Source organism: Bison bison, unplaced genomic scaffold, assembly GCF_000754665.1.
Source record: "Bison bison bison isolate TAMUID 2011002044 unplaced genomic scaffold, Bison_UMD1.0 scf7180017864495, whole genome shotgun sequence".
NCBI lineage: Eukaryota > Metazoa > Chordata > Mammalia > Artiodactyla > Bovidae > Bison > Bison bison.
In genome coordinates, this window is record NW_011495054.1 from 13810970 (window position 1) to 13822176 (window position 11207).

Sequence of the window (11207 nt, forward strand, 5' to 3'; positions counted from 1 at the left end):
CCAAGACCGTGGCTTCTCCAAGGGGAGGGAGGGGGAAGGGGGCCCATGGAGAAGCCACGGTCTTGGTAAAGCCCAAGGAGGGGAGTGTGGGCTGAAGGGTGTGTGGAGCCGGGTGGAAGTGATTTGGAAACGTCTGAGAGGAGTTCAGGGGGCACCATGTGAGGTGAGGGGGCAAGCAAGGGTAAGCAGAAGTGAGGGGATGCTGGTCAGTGTCCAGGGAGGCTCCTGCATCCCAGGCCAGTGGGCAGAGAAGGAGAGTGAGAGATTGGAGAGGCTGGGGGCTTGAGAGGCAGCAGAGGACCAGCTTGAAGCTGCAGGGAGGGTCCCAGGGCTGAGCAGTGAGCCCCAGGGAGGTGACTACCTCCTGCCTTTAGTCAGATGGAAGAGAAACAGGTGGGTCAGGGAGGACACAGCACCTGCCAGCTGCAGATGCTCTGGGGCGGCCCCTCCTGGGAGAGGCCCTGTGCCCCGTGCAGGGGCTGGAGTGAGAGGGAGCTGGGAAAGCTGGGCCCAGGGGGAGGAGGAAGAGGAGGAAGGCCAGAGTGTGGCCTGGGCTGGGCTGGGGAGAGGGAAATGACTGGGCTCCCTCTTGGGACTCTGGGGACATACCAAACCAGAGAAACTTGTTCTTAGCAGTCCTGAACTTGGAAATTTCACTTGGGACAGACTCTGGCACACCCAGCAACTGAAAGACAGGTGTTTTAAGTGCGAACATCTTCCAGTCGCTCTCAAAGACCTTCAAGGTGGGGGTGGACAGGCCAGGAAGCTGAGGGGCTAGCAGCTGATTGAAGTCTTTTAACTTAGAGGAGAGGAGAGTGGACATTAACCCCTTCATGGTCATAGAGTGTTTTTTTTTTTTAATAGAAAAAGGGAAGTATTGATTTTTAAAAAGAAAAGTGTAATTTGAAAAGAAACCAGATGTGAGTGAAGGCCTTAAGGGTCACAAGGGGTCTATGTGACTGATTTTTGCTCAGTAGCCTCAGCTTACTAGACTCTGTGGAAAGTCCGGCCAGGGGCCAAGGTTCTCAGGTTTAGCACTGGCTTCTACACCTTCCAGTGTTCTTTCAATGTTGGTAACTCTGCCCAGTCTCAGTTTATTCAGCTGTGTAATGGGTACAATCTTACCTGTTCTTATGACTCCTCATAAATGGCTGTGAGGGTCTGGGAGATGCATCTGAAAGCTCATTATGGACTCTAGGAATCTTTTAAAAATATAATTGGGTTGACTGAGAAGTTCATTTGTGTTTGTCCAAAATCTTACAGAAAAACCCAAACAAACTTTTTGGCCAACCCAATACTATCATTTGCTCTCCAGGCTATGAGTCGGACCCTGAATGATTTTTGTTCTTTTAAGTAAAATGGGCAAAAGTGGTCAGATGGGTAGGACATCTCACAAAAAGCCACGAGGAGGGCGGGAATGCTAATCCACATTTTCCAGAATAAGAAATCGAAGCTCTGTGTGATTGTGATTTGCCTACGGTTGTGGTCTACGGAACTCGGGTCACGGACTCTCAGTCTTCCATGGCACCGTCTGCTCTGTCACCCTGCATGCCTTCATCCCTCACCCCAGCTTGTATTAACAAGTGCTGCACGTGAGATGGGAATCCATCGTTTGCTAGCTGCACCTCCTGTTTCCCTGACAATTGGCGACAAGCTCAAGTCCCCTAACCAATCTCATTTTAGCCCTGCCAGTGCCGATGGTAATGGTGTTTACACTTCTCAAATATCTGTGAATTCGTATTCCTTGTCTTGTTAAATGCTGCCTAATGAGCCTGTTAGTGTTTGTCTACAGGTAATCTTTCCCTATGAGTCAGTGCCTCCGACCCCCTGATCATTTAACACGCTGGCTTGCTTCTAATTTAAGTTTCTTTTTTCCAATGGAGTGTCAAGAGTGGTTTGGCTCAGGGACGGATATCCTGACTCCTGTGTGATCTCCAGGCTGCAGAAACAGCGATCCAGGCCCACTGTGCTTCCCCAACTTAGAAAGGCACCCAGGCCAACATCCCTTTGTCCATCCCTGTCGCTTCCAATATTTTTCTTTTTTTAATCCTTTTAATCATTGGAAAATGCTGCCTCATTTCTTATTTCTTTAGGGTATAGTTCCATGTGTCTTTCACCACCTCCTGTGGGGAATTTTGTATCCTTTTCGGCTGACTATTCCTTCTGGAAGACTTAAGATATCCTGAAACCCTTTGTGCTGGTGTTGCTAAACTACAGCCCATGGACCAAATCTGGCCCACAGCCTGTTTTTGCATGGCTTACAAGTTAAGATTTTTAAAAAAAAATGTTTTTCAGAGGTTGTAAAAAGCCAAACTAAACAAAAAGAATGTGTAGTGGAGATCATATATATCCCATAAGGCCTAAACTATTTACTACCTGGCCCTTTTTCTTAGAGTGTCCAAGGCAGCTCAGTGGTAAAGAATCTGCCTGCTGATGCAGGAGATGCAGGAGATGAGGGTTTGATCCCTGGGTTGGACAATCCCATGGACAGAGGAGCCTGGTGGGCTACAGTCCATGGGGTTGCAAAGAGTTGGACACACCTGAGGACTAACTCACGTCACATGTCCTTTTTCTTAGTGGAAAAAAATGTACTTTATGTAGCATTTGCATTAATAGCATCATTGGATGCCTGAGTCGTAATGGGGGAGCCCAGTCTTTCTATTTAACAGACAAGGATCAGAGAGGGTGACTAGAAGCCACTCAGAGGAATCAGCCCCAGGGCTGGGACCAGAGTCCAGAACTTTCTATGCCAAAGGCAATGCTCTTTCCAATATCTCACCCTTCCCCCTCCCTAAGACTCTGTTCTTTCTGGGAATACCCTCTCCATGGTCCTTACCACAACTTGCACTGCTGTTACAGCGTCCCTCACATATTCTCATAAAGTGAGGGCCTAACTTGATCATATTCAACCCTCTTCATCCTATTCTCAAATCTCTTGTTTAAACCACTTGACAAAATCACCTTGACAAATTGTCAGCATGTGTGTGTGCTCAGTTGCATCCGACTCCTTGCAACCCTGTGGACTCTCGCCCACCAGGCTTCTCTATCCGTGGGATTTTCCAGGCAAGAATACTGGAGTGGGTTGCCATTTCCTACTCCAGGGGATCTTCCCAACCCAGGGATCAAACCTGCATCTCCTGCATTGGCAGACGAATTCTTTACCACTGAGCCACCCGAGAAGCCTCCAAATTGTCAGCGCTTGATTCCAAAACTTCCAGCAGAAACTTCCCCCAGGGGCGCTATTTCCATCCCTGGATGACTCTGGTGGCAAGGAAATTCTTCCTGGTACCCAGCTAAGACCTGATGTCCTAGAGTGTGAAATTGTTTCGGAAAGTAAAGCAGGTTGAAGAAAGTGCGAGTAAATGGGGAGACGGGGAGTGTCCTCTTGGCTGGCAAGGGTATTCTGTTCTGGTAATTCTATTAAGTTTTTGACACTTCCTCCCTAGGCCATGTTTTCCACTAACCGTGGGACTGTTGGAGGCTTCTTCCTGGCAGGTCGAAGTATGGTGTGGTGGCCGGTAAGTTTTCTCTGAAATACATATTTCCCTGAACTATGATATTCCCCACTTTCTTGTTGGCTCTGGGTGGTGGTGATTCTTTCTTCTTGCCTTTGATCCTGAAAAATGGATCACCTTCTCACCAGATCACCAATTCGCCTTAATCTGCAGTGGTAAGGGAACAAGCTTTAAAGAAATAATGCTTGACATTTTTTTCAAGGGATAAATAGAGGAAAGACTTCACAAGGAGGACAGTGTGGAAGAGCAATAAGAGCAGCTAGCCCAGGGTGACCTTGGGCACGTCTGAGCTTCCATGTCAGTTTCTATAAGATGGTGTGATGATATTTACCTTCTAGGGGGATTATGAGAAGTGGAGACCCTCTTATAGGGTAAAAACTCAGTAAATAGTTCTTTTTGCTCCAAGTTCTACAGAGGAGAGAACTTCTCTGTCTACATCAGGAGCCTAACACAGGGCCTGATACCCAGGAGGCTCTCAATAAATACTTGAGGAGTAGCTGGAGGAGGGGCCCCTACTGTCCCCAGTCACAGTTCTCCTCGTCTCTTGGGGGATTTTGTATTTTGTATGTATGTGTGGTGTTTTCCCTGACACGTGCACACGGGCAGAAGAATCCCAATCATAGGACATATGCATAGGTGGAAGAGAAAGTGGGGGGCCCTTCCATCCTGTCGCCTCAGGGCTCTGCTGGGTTATCAGGTCAGCCCAATGACCGGTTCTATCCAGAGTTCTCATCGAAACTACTGTTGACCAGATTGACCAAATCGTGCGATTCCTTGGGCCTAAGATAGAAGCAGGACTGGCTGGTGAAAGGGGGGGTTGATGAAGCGTACATACAATGAGAAGAGAGTGACAGCTATGGAGGACGAGAAGTGAGAAAGCAGACTGTCACTGTCATAACACACGGCACAGAGGGAAGGTAGGAGGAAAACGTGACGCTTCCTGCAGCTGCCCTCTGATCAGTTATTTGGAAATGGGAGTTAATAATTAGCATCTTGGGACTTGCCTGGCGGTCTAGTGGTCAAGACTCCACGCTTCTACAACAGAGGGTACAGGTTCGATCTCTGGTTGGGGAGTTAAGAGCCATATACTACACTGTACCAGCAAAATGCAAAACAAGCAAGTAAGTAAATTAGTATCTTCACAGTTGCTAGCTTTATCCCTGAAGTCATTTCTCTTTATCTTTAAGGTGGCCAAGAACACTGGGCAGCTGCTGACTTCTGTAGGGGCCCCTTGTGGTGGTCTCTCATGACACATTTTATTTTCTCATGCTTTGGCCTTTGATGCTTTTCTAAAAGCTGTGACCACCAAGTTCAAGACAAGGTTGAACTGCAGTGTCCAATATGGTAGCCACTAACCACATTGGCTTTTTAAATTGAAATTAAAATAAGATCGAAGATTTATTTCCTCAGTCACACTAGCCATGCTTCAGGTGCTTAATAGGTACATGTGGATGGTGGCCACCATACTGGATGCTGCGGATCTAGAACATTTCCATCATTTTAGAGAGTTCTGTCGGACACTGCTGCTCTACAGGCTTCAGAGCAGAGGCTGGCATGAGATGTGGACTTGAGATTTGCTGAATTAGAAAATTGAGTAGGACTTTCAAGTTTACTCTAGTTGTTTGGAAACTGGCACCCCACACTGCTGAATGCTTCAGCACCCTCAACAGTAAGCCTGCCATGTGTTCATACAGCCTCGGTTTGCATCCAGACCTCTTTTTTCTTCCTTCCCCCCACCTTAACAGGAAACTCGTATCTCTTCATGTAAACTTTCTAGGGCTGATTCATTAGGATAAGGCCTTAGCTTCCACTCCCTGGGTCTTGGAGAAGCTGATGAGAAGGCAGAGGCATGGGGCAGAACCACCCTAGGAGATAGACATTTTAGGTTAGGCGTGGGAACACATCACATCTTAACCACTGATGTCTTCCTTCTGATGACACTTGGGTTTGGATCTGGGTTGAGAGTTGGTTGATAAGAGGAATTGGCTCCGCCCCACCCTGACCGAACAGGTCAGGTTCAGAGGTTTATGTGGGTTTCCTGTGGGTGTTGTTTTCCTTATTCCTGTCTCAGTGTTGGATTATTCTGACCAATGTGACATCATTCCTCTTTTGTGGAGAATTCCCTGCTTCCTTGATGAGGCTGAAATTTTACTCTTCTTCTTTCAACAATGGTATCTAAGGTTTCATGAGATTATATGAAAGGTTTGTGAACTTCCCATGTATCCGGGTCACCTGGTGTACTTAAAAAAATACAGATTCCCGGGCCTCATTCCAGATCCACTAGATTAAAACACCTTGAAAGAAGGCTCCAAGAATCTGCATTCTTAACAAAAAGCTTCTCAAGAGCTTCCCTGGTGGTCCAGTGGTTAAGACTCTACACTTCCCAGTGCTAAAATAGGGGAATCCTTTTGATTCCTTCAAAGTCCTAAACGTAGAGAACAGCAAGAAGCCCAGAGCTCTAGGAGAAGGTTCTTTGTGGAAATTAACCATGGGCAACAAATTAAAAATCTAACCTGTCTGGATAGCTCTATTTTTAAAAAAATTATTGATTTTTGGTGGTGTTGGTCTTTGCTGCTGTGCACAGGCTTTCTCTAGTTGGGGCGAGCAGGGGCTACTCTCTGGTTGCATTTGCAGGCTTCTTGTTGCAGTCGCTTCTCTTGTTGCAGAGCATGGGCTCTAGGGCATATGGGCTCAGGAGTTGTGGTTCCTGGGCTCAAGAGCACAGGCTCAGTAGTTGTGGCACAGGGGCTTAGCTGCTCCAACGCACGTGGAATCCTCCATGATCAGGGATTGAACCCGTGTCTCCTACATTGGTAGGTAGATTTTTTACCACTGAGCCACCAGGGAAACCCCAAGGGGATTCTTGAAGGGGGATGCAGTGACCTCTAAGTCCCTCTCGATTCTGAAAATGCTCTAATTCCAAAAAATTCTAGAGTAGAATGAGCACGGGCTTTGAAGTCAGCCCATCTGACCAGCTTCATGTATTAGCTGTATGACTTTGGGCAAGTCACTGAACTTCCCTGAGCTTCAGTTTCTCCTATAGAGCAGGAGAATAATACCTACTGTGGAGGACTCTTGTCAGGATTAAATGAGAGTATGCATGTACAGCACTCAGCACTGTGCTTGGCAGGGGCTCAGTAAATGTAAATGTTAACATGTGGAAGGAAGGTTAGGAGACTCAGGACAGACCCCTCAGTTGGCACTTGTCAGCTGCCCAGTACCTGGAAACTGGCATTTATATAAAGCCATTGCTGCCACATCACTTAAATTTAACTTTCACATTGACTGTATGAGTAAATGAACACGATTTATATGTAATTTATTTATACCTACTGTAAATCATAATTCCAGCTACACATTGACCACATATTTACAGCTCTGAGACTGACTCTGTCTGACAGTCAGTGGCATGTCATCGAGCTTTGTGCCACACGGTATGTCTTACAATAGTTGGTGTTTTAGTCAAGTGTGGTTATAGGCTTCCCTGATGGCTCAGACGGTACAGAATCCACCTGCAATGTAGGAGACCCAGATTTCATCCCTGGGTCAGGAGCATCCCCTGGAGAAGGGAATGGCTACCCAACTCCAGTATTCTTGCCTGGAGAATTCCGTGGACAGAGGAGCCTGGCGGGCTATAGCCCATGGGGTCCCAAAGAGTCGGACATGACTGAGCAACAAACACTTTCACTTTTCACTTTCAAAGTGTGGTTATATTCTAAGATAGTAGTCCTTAAAAGAATGTTCACTACAACCCTTGGGCTTCCCTGGTGGCTCAGGTGGTAAAGAATCCGCCTACAAAGAGTTGGACGCGACTGAGCGACTAACACCTTTGGAAGCTGCAGAGATGCTTCAGGGACTGCTTTTGCTCTCCTTCCCAGCAACCTGGTTTTTTCATACTTTATATGAGGGGACTCTACTAAGATTTTGTTTGAGGTCAATGTTCTGCTAACTTATGAAATTTAAAAACCTCTAATTTAGAAAAAAAATAATAATGATGATTTCCATTCTAAAATTTAAAATGAATTTAAAACTATTGCAGTACACATTTGAAAGGACAATACAGCATGCAAGAAAATGCAAATCAAAGTACTTTTCAAACTTGAAAAATAGTTTAAATTGCATCAAAACTATACTTCTGTACTTCTAAATTTCCCTTTGGACTAAAATACAAAGTCGGTTTAAACCTGTCATCAGTCTGTAAGTGTATTGTCAGAATATCAGTTCTCGAGTGTACTGGCTCAAGGAGAACATCGCAGGGACCACAGGCTCTCAGAGCTGATGTCTCTCTCAGCCTCTCGTGGCCCCTATGTCCCCTTCATCTGCCTTTAGCTCTGTTGCTTTGTGCTGTAGTAGGGTGAGCAACCCCCCAACCTATGTTTTGAGCTTCTTTGGTGGTTCAGATGGTAAAGGATCCACTTGCAGTTCATGAGACCTGGGTTCAATCCTTGGGCTGGGAAGATCCCCTGGAGAGGGGAATGGCAGCCCACTCCAATATTCTTGCCTGGGAAATCCCATGGATAGAGGAGCTGGCAGGCTACAGTTCATGGTGTTGCAAAAAAGTTGGACACAACTTAGTGTCTAAACAACAGCAACAAGGGTGAGCAAGCAGAGAAGCTTCAGAACGATAGTCCCAGGGGGTTTAGGAGGCGAGGACTTGCACTGACCTTGGACTGATATACCTGAAACCCCAAGGGCTTGGATAGTCATCCACAAGGAAAGCAAGTGGGAATCAGCTCATGAAGTCTGAAAGAAGACTGGACAGAGGAGAGACCAGTTTTTTGGGGGTATACCTGGGGGTTTTGGTGACTTTGAATGGTACAGTTGTGATCTGTAACAGGTGGAGGTCCAGGCACTCTGGAAAAAGATTCCATTCCTAAAAAGTTAATGAGGCTGAGAGAGAGAGAGTTTGTGCTCGGCCAGGGGATAGAAGTGAGGGACCACCTGGAGGAGGAGCAAGGACTCCAGGGCTGCGTTATAGGAGGAATTAGCTCACAAAGATAGCCAGGCAAGGGTCTTTGACTCAGAAGTGTGAGTCACTTGAGGCAAGCCAAGCCCACTGAGAAACACGAAACCTCGTGAGTAAAATGAAACCTTATGTAACTGTGGGCCAGGAGTCCCCTTTTCTATAGCACCATGGTTTGGTGTGTTGATGAACAACTGACTGGGTGATGTGTTGTAATGATTTTTTGAGGGTGTAGGAGATGTGAAACCAGGAAGGTGAGCTTTGAAGGGGAAATTCCCCATGCCTTGGCTAGTGGCAGCAGAAATTACTCAGAGAGGTAGAGCCCCATGTACACAACCCCACAGAGAACTTTTGTTTTGGAGGAGAGTTTGGTTAAACCAGCCAGAACCACTGGCAGAGCCAGCTCCATGGAGCAGCAGGCACAACTGGGCTGAGCCAACCCTTTAACAACCCTCAAGGCATTTTCAAATACTTCAGAAGTTAGTATCCAAAGGGAGTGGCGATCTCACAAGGAGCTGGAGGATTTGCCTTGTCCTAGATTTATTATCCGGAGAAGGCAATGGCACCCCACTCCAGTGTTCTTGCCTGGAGAATCCCAGGGACGGGGGAGCCTGGTAGGCTACTGTCTATGGGGTCACACAGAGTTGGACACGACTGAAGTGACTTAGCGTAGTGTAGATTTATTATCAGGCCAATCATTAGCTTCTCTGAGTCTCAGAGAGTCTCCTCTATGTGGGAGATAGTAAGATCAAGATCTCAAAGCCTTGACAGTACTGAAATGCTGAGATTCCACACCACAGAGGAAGGAACCATCATCCTAGCCAGTCCATCACCAGTGGAGATAGGGTGGCTGTGTGTCTCTCAATAGCCATAGTTTCTTTCCTTCCTTTACTATTTGAGAATCATCAGAGAGGAGTATATCACAGTGGTTTAGGTCACAAGTTGACAAACTTTCTTTGCAGAGGCCCAGAGAGTAAATATTTCTGGAGGCTATACAATCTCTGTCACAACTACTTAACCTTGCTGTTGTAGCATGAAAGCAGCCATGGACAATAAGATGGATGAGCATGGCTGTGTTCCAATAAAGCTTTATTTATAAAACAGGCAGAGGGCCAGATTTGGCCCACAGGCTCTAGTTTGTTGACCTCTTATTCAGGCCTGGGCTCTGAAGTCAGGCTGCTTGGGTTCAAATTCAGCCTCTGCCCCTCACTAGCTGTGTGACCCTGGTTGAGTTACTGAATACCTTGGTGACTTACATTTGTTTTCTTATAACAGAGAAACAGTACTTACTTGAGGTTGTTGTGAAGATGCACATTCAGTCTCAGAATAGAATCTGGCGTATGATAAACTCTCAGGTTTAGCTCTTGTTCTTTCTTCAGTTACTTATCTGATTGAATCCTCAGCCATCCAGCAAGAATGACGATTAACCCCATGAGTTGCCCACGTTCCCACAAGATAAGAATAGAGCTAGTGTTCTCCATGTTCTTCTGGTTGCTCAGGTCTCTTTCTCCTTATTCTTTGAGATGGAAATTTATGAGATCTATAGGCATGGTCCGGAGAAGGCAATGGCACCCCACTCCAGTACTCTTGCCTGGAAAATCCCATGGACGGAGGAGCCTGGTAGGCTACAGTCCATGGGGTCGCTGAGAGTCGGACACGACTGAGCGACTTCACTTTCACTTTTCACTTTCATGCATTGGAGAGGGAAATGGCAACCCACTCCAGTGTTCTTGCCTGGAGAATCCCAGGGACAGGGGAGCCTGGTGGGCTGCTGTCTATGGGGTCGCACAGAGTCAGACACGACTGAAGCGACTTAGCAGCAGCAGCAGCAGCAGCATAGGCATGGTCTACAGGTTTATCTGAAAACCAAGACATTCTTTCATTTATGTTTGACCAGAGACCCTGATGGAAATTTTCTGAGAGAAGAGGACAGCTTCTCATACTTCTTAAACTCTTTTTTTTTCCTATTACAATATCATGATTTATTAAAGCACAGCATTCTGTACAACAAAAGGCCTTAACAGTTGTCTATTCTCAGCCAAACTTCTCTATAAGTTAGTTTCTCTTAATAAAAAAACATGTTATACTTTAAATTAGTAATTTAACAGATGAAGAAGTTACCATAATACCTATTTTAACATTGAACAAATCTAACCACCTATTGGACATTAATGTAAAATCCTGACATAGAATTTGATTTAAAACTTCTCAAAATAAATTCATTAAAGCAGGTTCCCTGTGAAAATATGTAAGAATGAAAGCTAGCATAATAGCAGTTGCAGTCTTTACATTTTATTAACCATAGAAGATACTTTTTAAGAGTCTAATAGAGACATTAACTGTGCAAAAGCTGGTAAGATTTACAGTCTTAAATACAAGCACCAACACAGAAAGGATATTGTGTCAGTTCAGTTCAGCTCAGTCGCTCAGTCGTGTCCGACTCTTTGTGACCCCATGAACTGCAGCACGCCAGGCCTCCCTGTCCATCACCAGCTCCCGGAGTTCACCCAAACTCTTGTCCATCAACTCGGTGATGCCATCCAGCCATCTCATCCTCTGTCGTCCCCTTCTCCTCCTGCCCCCAATCCCTACCAGCATCAGAGTCTTTTCCAATGAGTCAACTCTTCGCATGAGGTGGCCAAAGTATTGGAGTTTCAGCTTTAGCATCAGTCCTTCCAATGAACACCCAGGACTGATCTCCTTTAGAATGGACTGGTTGGATGTCCTTG

At 46.1% G+C, this 11207-nt stretch overlaps 1 protein-coding gene across 1 annotated transcript in view; it reads left to right on the top strand.

Annotated features, from left to right (window-relative positions):
- The window catches only part of SLC5A1 (solute carrier family 5 (sodium/glucose cotransporter), member 1), a 95120-nt gene that overhangs the window by 45314 nt on the left and 38599 nt on the right, over positions 1-11207 (top strand). Inside the window, exon 2 of the mRNA XM_010828821.1 lies at positions 3447-3518. Within this exon, the coding sequence (XP_010827123.1) occupies positions 3447-3518 (72 nt within the window). The remainder of the gene's footprint in view (positions 1-3446; positions 3519-11207) is intronic.